Source organism: Lycium barbarum, chromosome 7 (assembly GCF_019175385.1).
Source record: "Lycium barbarum isolate Lr01 chromosome 7, ASM1917538v2, whole genome shotgun sequence".
NCBI classification, from domain to species: domain Eukaryota; kingdom Viridiplantae; phylum Streptophyta; class Magnoliopsida; order Solanales; family Solanaceae; genus Lycium; species Lycium barbarum.
In genome coordinates, this window is record NC_083343.1 from 110,589,656 (window position 1) to 110,605,597 (window position 15,942).

The window sequence follows — 15,942 nt, forward strand, 5'->3', positions numbered from 1 at the left end:
CGAGGGTCTTTCGAAAATAGCCGTCCTACCTTGGTAAGAGTCAGGTCTGCGTACACTCTACCCTCCCCAGACCCCACGATGTGGATTTCACTGGGTTGTTGTTGTTGTATAAGTATAAGCTACCCGTACAACTATAACTAATTACCCGTGTACCCCTTTGCATTGTGCACTGACGGAGGGAAGCTAAGCACATGTGCTCACGTGTGTTTACATCACAGCAGGTAAAGTATGTCTTTTTCTCTTGCTCACTCACTGCACATGTACCTATTCTTCTTTTTCTTTTGTCATTTTCTTGTTTTTTGTTTTTTCTCTTTCTTTCTTTTGTTTAATATAAAAATAAATTTAATAGTTAATTATTTTTAGCTTATGAAAGTATAAAAAAAACAAAAATTAGACTACAAAAAATAGTATAAGAAAATTACCAAAGTCACTTATTTTTTTATTAAAATCTAAATTAATAGAAAATATATTTTCATAATTTTTTTCGATTTTGCAAATGAAACAAAAGTTATATCTAAAATATGACTCTATTTTTTGTGATTTTTTTGCAAATTTTCAACTTGCTAAAAAAGATATAAAATTAATATATCAAAATTAAGCTTAAACTCTATTTGTTGTATTTTTTATTTAAAATATGAATCTATTTTTGGGAAGTATTCTTTAAGAAATAAACCAGTCTCTATGATACCATGTCAGTATATAATATATAGCATGTGTGTATCATAGATGATTGAGCTTTATTATTGAAGAAGTATATAATATATACCATGACTGTCACACCCCGATAAGGGGCATGACGGGCACCCGACCCTAGAGACCGAGTACCACCTGACGTATGCTAGCATAATCGTAGTACAACTATCTCGGCCCGTAGTAGGACTCAAATGTACATAGAAAGATACTTGTATGCAAAAAAAGACCCAATACTATAGAAGACATATGCATAAACATACATACATATATACATATGCTAGCCGACGAGGCTGTCACGAGTATTCTCAAAATGACATATAGTCGACGAGGCTATCACATGAACATCATGACCAAACTGAACCATACATGACAGCGACATACACTATACTATCTATGAGCCTCTAGGAGTACATATACATGACATACTAGACGGGACAGGCCCTGGCGTACCCAAAAGTCGCATATACATATCGTAAAGTCATAACATATATACCAGGGAGCAAGTCCGGAGTAGTGGTACTTGCAGACACCCGCTGGAATGGTGGAATCCTACAGTGGAGGTCCTCTGCTCTGCCTGTCAGGACCTGCAGTACGAAATGCAGCGCCCTGTGAAGTGGGACGGTCAGTACATATAAAAGTACCGAGTATGTAAGGCAAGAGATAATAACATAAGTAAGTAAGGCAGGAAATAATAACATAGGTAAGACATAAGCATAATAGGATAGTAGTAACTCGGGACATCTGAAGAACATACAATATGCAATGCATGAGTTTTTGAAAATCATATGCAAGTATATACATATAATATATGTCATCATCATGCCATCATCGTATCATCATCATATCATCATCATCCACGTCCAGGGACTCCAACGTTCGGGGAAATATCAACATTATAACGTATCCGGCCTTTTCAAGACTCGGTATGAATACCCAACTGATCAGTGGTTGCACATCTACGTGCCGTACCCGACCAACTATAGCGCGGCTTAGTGTAGTAAAATAGTGCATACATACATAATATATATATATATATATATATATATATATATATATATTATGCATGAGGATCCAATGAAATAACAACGGGTCTTTCGGAGTGATGAAAGGTCGTAACCTCCGAATACATTATGAACTCATATCGAGGTCAAGAAAGGACTCAATGGAATAAATCATAATATCATTATAAGAATTAGTATAGAACATATCAACATGTTTAGGAATCAATCAACATTTCCAACAAAGGACACTCATAGGAACATTGGAGTAAAATAGAGTAGAGTCATTATGCTATGCACGCTAATAGACTTAACTATGATTCGTGCCAAGGAAGTGAGGATAACAACACCTTACATACCTTAATCTTTGAGTCGTCACCGTGAATGAATCTGTATTCCGATGCTAGCCCTTTACCCCAACATATATTGAAAGGTATATCCTTAGTCACATCTCATCATATTTATACATCAACTTATATAAGTTGTATATCGAAGGATGATTTGGGTTATGAGAATTTAGGCAGCATTTCCTATATTTCTATTACGGTTCCAAGGTTCAAAACGACCATAACCATACTAAATCCACCAAATTTCAGCCACAACACAACTTAGAAATTACCAACCAGTCCATACAACAACAACAACATCAAAATATGATTCCCCGCTATAACTTTCGTATTTCTCATCTAACAGTTTAGCTATGACCTAGACGAACTTAAATACATCTAAGAGAGGATAATTCTTACCGTGATTTCCTTCCTCAAAGCTTCCATAACTCTCGGGAAAGCTCTCGTAATTTCTTGGAAATTGTTACCAGTCCCTCCGTTCTCTCACAAAAAGACCTCGGCGGCATACCGCGTTTTTGTAGGTGAAACCCTCGCTTCCATATTCAAAAAATCAACTACTGAAATTACTTATTCTTTGTGCACATTTTATGTTCTTGGACGTTGGCTATCAAAAATGGTGTCATACATTTGTGTTTTGGATGCTTTGTAATTTATTTTGTAACTAGATGGGCACGGCCCGTGCACATCACGGGCCCGACACAATCAACAGTTGCTGTTAATGTAGCAATTGATGGTCAAGAGATAATTCAATATTTATCAACTTATTTATCAACTCATGCAATGGACATCAGCAGGAAGCTATGATTTGTTATATATGAAAAATGGATACCATAAGAAAAGATAAGTACATAAAGATAAGTACATTGTTTAGCATAACTATATGCAAATAGCATCTTCAAGTACATCTTCATTTATCATTTCATATGAGCAAGAACTATAATCTGCTAATCTTAGTAGCCAACCTTTGCTTTGCAAAAACCACACAGCAAGGAGGTATTTTGAAGTACCTGGGAAAAAGGCAAAATACCAATCATTGACTAAGGAAGTTGAAATTCAGAGGAATGCATAAATAGAGATCACAGAGAGATAACTTCAAAGATACATCTATCATATTTCATAAATCATATAACAAATCTAATTTTGTTATTGGGTTTAGATAACCACAAAGCATGACCTTATCTTTCCTATTTACTTTAGTTGTTACACCGAAATCAGTAACAAAACATTTAAGCATAAATCAATGGTCATATCTTGTAGATTGGTATTACATCTTCTGCTAAAGTCAGTGACGTCTGGACCCTCTCCTTTCCTTGAAGGAAGACCTGGCCGTGCTGCAGCAACATAGAAAATGAACTATACTTGATGGATAGAGCGCAAAGGCGGCGCATCTCATCAGCAATTCCAGAGGAAAACTGAAAGTAGCAGAGCAAAACGATAAAAATCTCTATGGGTGATTGTCAGGTTGCTAAGTACAAAATGACCAAAGAAATCTTTTTTTAGTTATAGCTTAAATGGATAGTCACAAGGGTACGATATATTTCAAAAGACAACAGCCTGTCAACTCCGAGCAAGCAGGGATGTCAAGAAGAGTAACCTACTTCTATCCTAAAAATTAGTGGGAATGCAAATTACTTGTCAATACTAATTCCACCTCCTTTACAAAAGAAAACTGAACCACAATACACATCATAAATTTCAATGTCCAAAGTAAACAAAGCAGCAACTATTGCCAAGAAAAAGAAGCTAACTTACAATTTCTTCGGATTGTTTTGTTCTCCTTGCAAGACCTTTTTTTGGAACAACAAAAAGGTAAAGTTTCCCTTCCAAGACCTTGACCTATTGTTAGATTAAGCAATTTTAAGTATTTTTCCAAAGATCCTTCTAAGAAGTAGACTCTACAGCATAGTCATATATCAACATTTTAACAGTCTTCCAATCTTTCAGTATTATTGAGGCCAACAGCAGGCAATGAGGGGGAATAATTGGAGATAAACCAGGTGTACCTGGAAACACTCACCTCCTAATAAATTCTCAGCAAGTATTTTTCCTCCATTTGGCATTATGTTGCCAAAGCATTATAGTGTCCTTCAAGTACCCAATTTAGTCTCATACATGGACCATGTTGAATATTAACTTTAACTCTGGAAAGTTGACACAGAATTGTTGGAAAAAGTAATACTCCGTGTAAAATGGTTCACTGTCATTTGTTCCAGAAATATCATGATAAACAGGGATCTATGAGGCACTACCTCTTTAATTTTACCTTATTCATAAGCACCACTCACATTTTGCTGGAACTACTTCATGTTTTAACTGCAAAAAGAAAAACAAAGTCCCTTTGGTTATTGACTTATTTCATCCGCAAGAAGGAAGTTAAATTAAGCGCTAAATAGTAATGGTAACAACTATAACTACTATAAAATGCATAGAATTCTTTCACTTTTGCATTGCCATATCTTTATTTCTTTCTGATAAACTACAATGTCATCATTATTAGGAATATAATCAGTTCCCTTTAATTGCGAAATGATAGGCTTTTGGGCATCTTGTATTGATTCTATACTTCTAGAGTGCAAATACAAAATAATGACGCTATATTTTGCTAAAATAGCATATTCCAGGATACAATCCATATTAAATAGTTGCTCGAAGGTTTCATAACTCCAATAATCATAAATGGTGCTAATATTGTCAACAAATCAGTATCCTTGAGCAAAAGAGTGGAACTCCCAGCAAAGAGAATGTATAGCTCTCATAGACTGTGCAGGCAAAAGACTTTGTTAGCAGTATTCATCTTTCTTTCAGATTTAGCAGTATTCATAAAATTATACCTGAATATGAGCCTAGCTTTATCTGTTAATACAATAATTAAAGGAATAACTAAGAGACCTTTGAATACTTGCTTTGAAACAATATGGACAATAGCTATAGATACTTTCGAGCCTCATAGAAAAATTGACATCAGGATATAAACTTTTTAGAATGAACAGATTCAACGCAACTCATTTGTACTAAATAGCAGATCAGACATATAACCAACTAACAAGTATTTAAAAATCAATGCTAGTTAACTTATGGTGAGAATATCACAATTTAATCTATAGAGATAGCCATATGCAGAGGCAGACTACAATTACTAAAACTAAAGTTCTATAAACCCAGATATTAAATGGAAAGCAATAGTTGTTTTGTTTGAGTATAGGCAAGACAATTTTTGCGCCATAAGATGTTCCTTTTACATTAAGGTTTGACAAAATTTTAGCAGAACATGACATTCCCTCAAGATAAAAATTACTTTATTCTTCCAATAAATCTAGAACTTTGAGGTGACCAAAAACTTTCATAAGATATACAATTTGGAAGCCTGTGAAGTCTTTCTCAATCTCTAAGAATTTGAAGTAATACCCAAATTTCCAACAATCTTGTACCACCTAAAACAACAGATCAAATCCACAAAAGCTCAAACACCAAAACGTAGACACCAAATCCAAAAAAAGATACGCGGAATGGACGTGAAATATAATGTTTATCTGAAGCCTAAATGCTTCTAACAGTAGGTGAATAACAAAATACAGACACGGAGGGAATATGGCTTTTCTTGCATCATTTTTCTATATGCGCAGATAGAATAATAATACATTCTCCTTAGGACCACTTTAACAATTATAACAGAGGCGTTAAAGTGCTGAAGTGCCTTCTTCTTTTTCCTTAGCGTCTTCATCGAAGCAAAGTTCTTAGAAACACATCGCATCTTCATTTATTTAAACAAAGAAAGCAGTATTAACTGAGTTTACATAACAAAGAAACACCTGAATACATTAAGGATTGAAATGCAAGAATAAACAAAATATTTATATTTATTATATTAATCAGTGATTGACATACCAATCCAAACCACGGTAAGTCGTACAAAAGCTGAGCAACCAAAGGAAATTTTCCCATGTTTCTGTAAAGTTAGTAATCAAGGCTAGTCAAAAGTAAGCAATTGAAATCTAGATAACTTCGGAAACACAAAATGAATGAAAAGGTCAAATTTGAAACTTGAAAGCTTGAAGTGAAAGATGATCATTTTAAATAACAAACACAAAATGAATGAAAAGGTCAAATTTGAAACTTGAAAGCTTGGACTGAAAGATGATCATTTTAAATAGCAATAAGCAGCTACGTGGTAAAGATCGACATATAAATCTCCATTGGCAGAAGAAAATAGTATTCAGTACAAGGTCAAAAAAAAAAAAAAAAAGGTTCTCCCGCAATGAATACCCCAGAATAAAAGCTGCTAAAAACATAGTTTGTAGGTCCTATAACCTCTCTTTGCCAAAATCAGGTGATGTCAACTCAATTGCTACTAATTTAATATCTTAATATGCAGGGGACTAACCACATATCTCATAGAGTAATTATATAGTTGTTGATATTACTGTAGGTGCAAACTAAACAACCTATAAGAAGAAAAAAAGATCATTCATTATTATTTGAAGCAGCACAGAAATTATTGTAGGTTAATTTTCAAAAGAGCTGCTGATTCTAATACATCAGGAACTGAATATTAGGAAAACTGTAGATGCATCACTACTCCAACCAAAAAAACTTAAGAAGTAAAATTTTCAAAGCTTGATGTTCTTAGATAGACCAAACTCTTAACTTCATAAAGAATAAGCACAAGATGCAACTATCCCACACCATTGAATTTTGGTCTTTTTGCATTTCAGAAGTAATAAATTACCTTTTGAGTTATTGACCGATGGAGTTGAATGTTTTGGTAAACCCGCTGAAAAAGAAACGCAACAAATTTGGTCAGTGGCTTTCACGTATATGATCAAACACCTTGTATGTTTACAGTGCGGAACCACCAAAATTCATTTATACAAACCTGATATTGCACAAAAGTACATAAGAAAAATGTATTGTGTACAATGAAAACAACCAATACCGCGAAGAAATTCCTCCTACATATATCTATGCATTGATAAAGCTATAGCTATAACTACCATAAGCAATCTCAAAGAGAGGGAGGAAGCATAACAAAAATCAAAAAGCCACCTAGAACTTAATAGTCTCCATGGCTAAAGGCATAAACGGAATATCACATTCCAGTTTTAATGGAGAGAATACATGTGAAATTTGAGAGAAAGATATTAAGCAAATTGCTAAAGGTGTAAACAAACATCACTTTCCAATCTGCAATGTCTTGAACGTTGGTCATCTCTTTTCCGAGTACTCTATAATTTAAATATCTAATCTTTCTAGAAAACATAAACTCAAAGCAATAACAGCAAGAGTGCAATAGAAATATAGATGCAAGCAAATAGAATACATCAACATAAATATCACGCATACACATACCAACATTGTCCATTAGAAGTGAAAAAAAATGTACCTTTTGGATTTCTTATGGCAGGTGAATCTGTTGTAGGACCTGTTTAAAAAAGGCGTCCAGGAAAACTGTTTTAGGCATATTAATCAAGTACCTTAGATGCAATTTGTACATAATGATGTTTCAATACTAAATCAGCAACATGAATATTATATTACCCAAAGTACTCGCAATGCCGAAAATAGAAAAAGCAGAGGAAAAGAATTTACTTTTTTAGAATGCTAAAAAAAAAACTAAAGAAAACCACATGATATAAGGCAAATATGAACTATGAACCTTGAAAATTCACCCACACGACCTGATTTGGACACTCAATTAAATGAACTCACTTACTGATTAACAAAGAGAAAAAGAACATAACATCACTGAAAATTAAATCATACTATTATTTATTGTCAAACTCATATCTCTGAAGAGGAAAAATGCAAATCAGATTTGATTATCGAGAAAAGCCCGATTTTGATTCATCAAATATCCAAAATTATATAGGTATCTGTTTCTATATTTCAAAAATGCATGTACAAATCACATACATACAATTGTTAGAAGAGAGAGTCCGGGAAAAAAAGAGAAGAAAAAGTTACCATAATTTAGAAATACAAAAACACCTAAGCCAGACTCGAAGAAAAGCAGAGAAATTGAGCAGTAAGGGAGGCCGGAAGCACAGAAGCGAGAAGCGAGAAGCGAGAAGCGAGAAGCGAGAGAGACATCTGGATCGAGTCTTATTCTAGAATGTTCTATGAATGAAGAGTAGAATTGCATATACGTAGTACTGATTTTAGTTCCAACTTTGCCCCGAATGAAACATCAAAATTACAAGAGTGCCCCTGTTCGTCCTTCCAAACTCCCATTCCTATACATTAGTAAAAAGTAAAATAAAGAATGAATGTTAAAGTGTAATAAACACATTTTGCTTTTATACGTGTCCATCAACAAAAACTATGTGCTTGACTCGTACATATCCACTTAATGACACCTTTTAGCCTAATTAATGCCATGTGGCAGCCAACCATCTACACTTTTCCATTTAATCATAATTAGTTACCATAATTAATTTCATACTGTCCCACTTTATTCCAACATTTAACTAAATACCCACATAATTATTTTCTTGATCTCAATTAACTTAAATATTAATCACCTTTTAGCATACTTCATATACCTTACTATCATGATCATGTGGTATAGCGCTAGCCCGTAGCCTCTTTTGGCACACAAAATATTATTTCCTGTCATCGTCGTCACACTTTTCCGTCTTAAATCATTTCGGCACTTCATCCTTCTATACACCGAGCTCTAATTTGTATGCTTGAATATGACCAAATCCTTCGAGCTCGGGTAAATTTTCTCATGTCGGACGGTTCAATTTTCTAATCTAAAAATACAGGAGTATTATAGCTTGGACCGTATTTTATTCAAATAAATGTTGAACCTCAACGGAACTTATTTTCTTCGATTCATTTAACTTCTAATCATTACAACATATATGTATTATCATTCTAACCACGTATAATTTTGGGGATAACCTCGTTATCAGCTACTTATGTCGTCTAACTTGAACACTTTTTAACGCACGAAAACACGGAATGTAACAATAACACCTATTTGACAACAGTAGAGAGTAGACACAAGTGAAGGACTGAAACAGTCATATATGATACCATCTAAGTATATATTTATACCATGATGGTATCATGTAGGACTGAAGAGTGTTTCATTGAAGGACTGCTTGAATATGGTATTCTGAAGGAATGAACTGCTAGCCCTCTATGATACCCTGTCAGTATATGATCTACCATGTGGGTATCATAGAGGATTGAGTAGTATTTTGAAGGAATGAACCAATCTTCTATGATACCCTATTAGTATATGATATATACTATGTGAGTATCATAATATATTGCAAAAGTATATTTCAACTGTTACTGATTTGGTATACTTTATGCTAGAATAAGTGTATTTTTTTATAATTGATATAGAAAAATAAAAAATAAAAACACTATATCAGTTATCTTATTGATATAGAAAGAAAAAAATATTCCTTTCGTTTCAATTTATGTGAACCCATTTGACTTGGCACGACATTTAAGAAAGACGGAAGACTTTTGAAACTCGTGGTTCAAAATAAGTCTTAAATATTTGTGTGGTTGTAAATCATTTCATAAAGTGAATTTATTTCCAAATTAGGAAAGAGGTCATTCATTTTGTCACGGACTAAAAAGGAAATAAGTTCACATGAATTGAAACAGAGGGAGTACAAAATATATTTTAGACATAAATTTATTTTTATTTGCAAAAAAAAAAATTAAAAATATTTCTTTATTAATTTAGGTTCTTAATAAAAAATTTCTTAATTACTCCTTGTTGTATTTTTTCTGTGTTTTATTAATTTAATAATAGTTAACTACTATATTTATTTTTTCTCTATTTTATTAATTTAATAATAGTTAACTATTATATTTATTTTTTTATTTTTTTCATTTTTTCAAAGAAAAGTGAAGAGACAAAAAGGAAAAAACATAAACAAATGAGGTGAAAGAAAACACCGAAGCATTTTCAAAATAAAACACAAAAGGACAAAACACTAAAGGACAACATAGCTGAGGTGCGCGTCATGATGACATCAGCATATGTCAGCCAGAAAAAGCAAATGGGCATTTCGGGTAATTTATTTCAAATTGCCCTTCTTTTGGGGTGGTCTTTAACTTTTGCCCCTCAAATTGGTGGTCTTTAATTTTTGCCCTTCGCCTAAAACTCATGGGTTCCGGATTCGAATCCCTCGCTCAGTCAAAAATTTTAAAAAAATTCGTAAAGTAAAATTTGAATTTCGCTCTGCCCCCTTCGACAGACTTTTAGTTGTGCTTAACTAAAAGTTGCCGAAGGGGGTAGACTTTGCCTTAAGGCATATATTTTTTATTTTTTTTTACTTTTCGAGACAAACTTTTAGTTATGCCTTAAGGAAAAGTTTCGCCTTATGCGGCATACTTTTAGTTATGCCTTAACTAAAAGTGTGCCCGATAAGACATAACCAAAAGTATGCCTCATAAGGTGAAACTTTTTCTCAAGGCATAACTAAAAGTATGCCTTAAGGAAAAGTTCTGTCTTATGAGGCATGCTTTTGGTTATACCTTAACTAAAAACTTGTCCCATAAGGCATAATTAAACTATGCCTTAAGGAAAAATTCTGTCTTATGAGACAGACTTTTAGCTTTAGTTTTTCCTTAAGAGGTGTATCCGGCATACACGCCTCCCAGCGCTGCCTTGTGAAATTATTTTTTTATTTTATGCCTGAGCGGGAGTTCGAACTCAGAACTTCAGGTATTCCCTCACCTTTTCAAGCGAAGAGCAAAACTTAAAGACAAAAAATATGAGAGTCAAAATTTAAAGATCACAAATATCAGAGGCAAAATTTAAAGACCACCCCAAAATAAGGGCAATCCGCGCAAAAAAAATAAAAAAATGATTCGTTTAGGTGGCGTGAAAATAAAGAGGGTATGAATATAATTTTTTTGCTTTTAGTGGGCATCCAATGTTCTTTTCTCCTAAAAATATTCGTTTGAGTGGGGTCAAAGTAAAGAGGGTACGAATATATAAATTGTTTTCCAATGTTCTTTTTCTCCTAATAATATCCATTCCTCATGTCAGTCATATGTTGACGCCCGATCCATTACCAAATAAATTTACCCCACCCTAATATACCCGTTTACGCTTCTATATATTTTCGAGTGAGAGAGAGAGAGAGCTGTGTGTATCACTGTGATCTAGAGCTCTTTCCTTGTTCTTGCTCATATAAACGCTCATAAGGTATGAAACTTAACTATTCGTCTCCGATTATGTCAAGTTCTCTTCTGTTTTTTTTTTTTATAGGTTGGAGTTTTGGGTTAACTTCGATTAAGGATTTCTATCTAAATTAACTAAAGTAGAGGGGTATATTTCTTAAAACATGTGTCCAATCAAATCTAAGCAGTAGTAGTAGTGGGAAGTGGAAAAGCTTGGTCTTTTAAACAGTATTTGGAGTACCAACAGGTTTTGCTATTGAAAAAAGCTGAAAGGAGAAGGAAAGAAAGAGATGGGTTTGCTCACTCAGAGAGTAGAAAGGAGTGAGTTAGTAGCAGGTGATCATATCTACACTTGGAGAACTTTGTTTGCATATTCTCATCACGGTTAGTCTACAATCACATTTGACTAATTTTCACTTTCAGTTTGTAAGATTATACTCCCTCCGCCTCTAATTATTTGTGTTTTTTTATTTTACACGCTACTTAAAAAATATTAATTAGAATGGGTCTTTGACTAACTTTACTCTTATTTATTTTTAAGTTATAATCTTTATCCATGTTTACTCAATTTATATGTGATCTACAAAATTCTACTAAAGGTAAATGGAGAAAAAATAATTAATTATGTCTGGAAGTTCTAAAACGACAAAATAATTTGAGACAACTGTTTTTAGTAACCACCACAAATAATTTGAAACGGAGAGAGTAATTTTTTGCTTTGTAAATGACCAAAAACAGCAATTTTTTTTGACTTATTGTTCGTAGGTCCTCTTGTATTAGTGAAGCAATTGCAGCTTTTCCAAAAATATTCTATTTCTTCTTGTGTCTGTAGCCATAGTAATGGGAGCTTTAAAAAAAAATGTTTGGCTGTTGGCATCTTTCTCTTAATATTGTGAAAGAAAAGGAAAAAATTAAGGTGCTACAGTCATTCACAAATCTTGAGGTCCACAACATTTTATGGGGTGGATGTACATAAATACTGAGGACTTTCTTGAATACCCAGGTATCCTAGCCGGCTTGTGCTTATCTTGACTAATTATTAGTTTTTTAAAAGGTTGTGCTTTGAAAATGTCTTTCAATATTTTTATTAAGCATAGGAGGGATTTTTAAATAACCAACTTAACAACAAATTATCTGTATCAAATCTTCAGGATAATTTCAAAAGCCTAAAATATCTCAACTACCTAAACAAATCTAATAGAAAAATAAAATTCATCCTAAAACTAAGCAACTTAATATGCTAAAAGTTAGTGCAGTAACTGAAGTAAATTTCAACACTCCTCCTTTGAGGTGCAATCTAAAAAATTGCTCCTCCTCAATCTTTGCTTTGATAGTTGGTGTTGAATCTTTTGACTGCTTTTGAACTTGCCCACTTTTTTAATCTCTCTTTTTTTTTTCTTCCTTCTTTTGATTTTGTGCATAAAAATCACCCTCAATAACATTGTTTTGTCTAAAAATTCTTTTGAAAGTACTTTAATCTGGACAATTGTAGGATTTGTAAAAAGTTGTAAGAATTTTTCTTCCATCACAACATCCCATAAATTATAGGTTTCAAGATATGATTTCAATTTTACTGACCAAATCTGATAGTTTTCGTCAGTGGATTTTTGTTGGGGCATTCAAAGAGAGGTTGTTGCTTGACATGTTTGAAAAAGGTTTAAACTGATATTGGTTAAAAGTCGGTATTGGTTGAAAATAGTTATGCCTTAAAAGTAAGCAACAACAATAACAACAACAACCCAGTGAAATCCCACATCGTAGGGTCTGGGGAGGGTAGAGTGTACGCAGACCTGACTCCTACCAAGGTAGGACGGCTGTTTCCGAAAGACCCCCGGCTCAATGCCTTAAAAGTAAGCACGGGTTGAAAATAGGTATCGGTTAAAAATGGTTTTTGAAAAATGGTTCTTTAGATGAACTCACATCCCATAAGATGAATGAGGCTCTTATAGTTGATATCACTGTTGGTTTTTAAAAGATGGTGCAGTAAAAGTTGAAAAGTATTGATTGAAAATGTGTCTCAATATTTTTATTAAGCATAGGAGGGCTTTAAATAGCCTACTTAACAACAAAGAATCTGCATCAAATCTGCAAGATAATTTCAAAAGCCTAAAATATCTCAACAACCTAAACAAATCTAATAGAAAAATTCAAATTCATCCAAAAACTAAGCAACTTAATATGCTAAAAATTACTGTATTAACTGAAGTAAATTTCAACACTAATTTTACAAGTTACACGACTTCGACTGGTAGGACGAAATCACTTAGTGTTTTTGTATTCACTCGAATTTGAACCTCATACTTTTCATACTTCTTCATTGACCAGTAGGACCCATCGTCGGTGCATAACCTAACTCACTTGTATTACAAGATGTTTCTTCAATCTGTGAATTTACTCCATCTTTTACTTTGCATTGGCTTTACAATGCCTACGGTACAATTTTCATTTGTAGGTTATCCATTTAAACTCAATTTCTCCCTAGCTAAACACTTATGGAACTCATAAACATGAAAGTGACGTTTGGTTGCCAATTAGGTACACCAATAGTATCAGTTCCATTACATACGGATCTTCAAAATTGCTGAAAATATAGTTGATGAACCAAAAAATAGTATGACTTAGAGTATTTGGTGTTCTATGATCTCATGGGCCTTTACTTTTGCATTTGAATCAGATCAATGTCGTGCCAAGAAAATATACCTTAGCTATAACACGTAGTTGATTAAGCATAACAGAAGGATACTAGTGATAACACAATTCTCATTAAGAAGCATGTCCATTTGATGTGCTGCTTTTGGAGGTGCTAAATTATTAATCCAATCTTTGCTAAGATGTTAATTCGCTAGCATACCTCTATGACCACTGGACGATTTGGATGGAAACTTTAGTTGGTTATTGAGGAAAAGGAAAAGGAACATATTGCCCATTTAATTTAGATATCTTAGACAGTTATACTTTTGGTGTAGGAGATGTAAATAACAAAGGAAACATCCTGGAGCTGATGGAGTACTCTCCAATTATCAAAAGAAGCCAGCCAGATATTCTATAAAAAAGATAAATTGGGTATATAGTAGGAAGTGTCAGATATGTGTCATGTAAATACTTCTAGATCCTAGTGTTAACATGCATGTCTATTGAATCTTGGACACTGATCATGATAACACTTTCTGGTAATTAGTGAAAAGGCACAGTATACGTTTGGCATGGTATACGTTATCTCCTATTATTTCTTTTCTCGTCAAATATTCTCTAGTGATATTCTGGTGTCTGAGTGGTGGCTGGTTTCACTTGACAAAGTATTTTCAAATGTCTGAAATTCATGAGCAGGAATCTATGTTGGTGACGGCAAAGTTGTCCATTATACGCAGCAAAATAGTGTTTCAGGAGAACCAATTCTCTCCTCTGCTCCCTTTAAATGCTCGTCTGCTTCGAGTGCAAATGTATGTTTGGGTACAGAGGTGTCGACAACCTGTAGTATACCTGAGTGTTTATTTCAACAAAAGAGAAGTGGGGTTGTTCTCTCTTGCTTGAATTGTTTCCTGGGTGGTGGAAAACTGTATCGCTTTGAATATGGAGTCAACCCATCATTTTTCTTTACTAGAATCCGTGGCGGTACATGCACCACTGCACAATCTGATCCTCCCGAGGAAGTGATCTATAGAGCCATGTACTTGCTTCAACATGGTTTTGGAAGCTATGATGCCATCATGAATAATTGTGAAGATTTTGCCTTGTACTGTAAAACGGGCCGTGTTCACGAAGAAGCTATTGGAAGGAGCGGTCAAATTGCGTCTGTTGTTGGTGCTCCTTTTGCGGCTATTGTTTCATTGCCCCTGAAGTTATTCGTGTCAAATCCAGCTGGCGTAGTCTTAACTGCTGGAATCTATAGTCTTAGCAGGTATGCAAGCGACCTTGGTGTGAGCAGTGGTGTTACTAAGGTGGAAGTGGAGGAACTGACTTCCTTCCGTGATCAGAAAACCTCGAAGAAAAACCATAAATGAGAATCATTCCGTTACTGGAGAGGTCACTCTTAATCAAACAGATACAACCAGCTGCTGAAAAGCGGCAAGGATGTGTGGAACAATATCAGCAGCGGGCCAGACTTCTCATTTTGCATGTGTTGTGGTATTTTACTGTCTTCTTTTTGGTACCCCCACCTAGCTAGATGAAAACTTTTTTTATTTGCTGAATAACGACGTTAAGATATATTGGGGGTGTGACTAAGTTTGGGATTAGTCTTTATAAATAGCCGGACTAGTCTTTTGTCCTTCGTTTCCTTATCTGTGTCCAGCCGATGATATGTATATCTAACTTTGGCTGAATCTAACTTCTACCTTAATTTCCGTTGTTACCATTCTTGCTGCCACTTCATTTGCTGGTTTAGTATGCGTCAGTCCGGCGTGAGATTAGTTAGATGATTTCTCACAACCATCTTTCTTCATTTAAATTCGTCTCAAACCAACATTATAAAAGAAAAAAAATACAACTTGAAGTTATAACAAACACAACCTTTATCTAGATGTTTGTTTCGTCAAAGGAGGGTATTAGACAACAAGCAGTGGCGGATTCAGGATTTTCAATCAGGGTATTCGGAAAAATAATTAAATCAACTTTTGCATTTGTTTAGGGTGTTTAAAAGTCAATATATGTATATGAACACAGAAAATTAACCGTAAATATGCACTGTAATTTTTTGTTCAGGATGTTCACCCCTACATCCGCCCCTGACAACAAGTGATGCAATATTG

General features: G+C 34.1%; 2 protein-coding genes across 32 annotated transcripts in view; one reads left to right on the forward strand and one right to left on the reverse strand.

The window, feature by feature from the left end:
* Nucleotides 1-15,548, forward strand: part of LOC132603788 (protein LEAD-SENSITIVE 1-like) — a 46,685-nt gene extending 31,137 nt beyond the window's left edge. The window contains exons 1-3 of one of the 4 annotated variants that reach the window (XM_060317019.1): nucleotides 11,031-11,219; nucleotides 11,383-11,578; nucleotides 14,522-15,548. In XM_060317019.1, the coding sequence (XP_060173002.1) occupies nucleotides 11,485-11,578; nucleotides 14,522-15,195 (768 nt within the window). In that variant the 5' untranslated portion in view covers nucleotides 11,031-11,219; nucleotides 11,383-11,484 and the 3' untranslated portion in view covers nucleotides 15,196-15,548. Of the gene's footprint in view, nucleotides 1-11,030; nucleotides 11,579-14,521 lie in introns of those variants that run through there. The other 3 variants (XM_060317020.1, XM_060317021.1, XM_060317018.1) reach the window with 3 other exon arrangements.
* On the reverse strand, nucleotides 886-8,283 carry LOC132603786 (uncharacterized). Of its 28 annotated transcripts, XM_060317006.1 has the most exons (9): nucleotides 8,000-8,283; nucleotides 7,419-7,457; nucleotides 6,765-6,809; nucleotides 5,924-5,984; nucleotides 4,302-4,351; nucleotides 3,791-3,874; nucleotides 3,307-3,450; nucleotides 3,001-3,045; nucleotides 887-1,299 (listed from the first exon to the last, which is right to left on the reverse strand). In XM_060317006.1, exons 5-9 carry the CDS (start codon nucleotides 4,308-4,310, stop codon nucleotides 1,243-1,245), a joined length of 339 nt encoding a protein of 112 aa, XP_060172989.1. In that variant the 5' UTR covers nucleotides 4,311-4,351; nucleotides 5,924-5,984; nucleotides 6,765-6,809; nucleotides 7,419-7,457; nucleotides 8,000-8,283; the 3' UTR covers nucleotides 887-1,242. The 28 variants fall into 28 exon arrangements, 11 of the variants coding, with proteins under 11 accessions (XP_060172990.1, XP_060172989.1, XP_060172994.1 ...); XM_060317007.1 differs by lacking the exon at nucleotides 5,924-5,984 and having other exon boundaries at nucleotides 886-1,299; XR_009568535.1 differs by lacking the exons at nucleotides 3,307-3,450; nucleotides 3,791-3,874 and having other exon boundaries at nucleotides 911-1,299; nucleotides 8,000-8,275.
* Nucleotides 15,549-15,942: the final 394 nt, after the last annotated feature.

Excerpts from the sequence above, each read along its gene's own strand:
- LOC132603786 (XM_060317007.1), bottom strand. Across the intron at positions 3,046-3,306 it reads CACTGACTTTAGCAGAAGAT|GTACTTCAAAATACCTCCTT; the intron begins GTAATACCAATC and ends CCTTTTTCCCAG. Across the intron at positions 1,300-3,000 it reads GTGGTTTTTGCAAAGCAAAG|GGCGCTGCATTTCGTACTGC; the intron begins GTTGGCTACTAA and ends CCCACTTCACAG.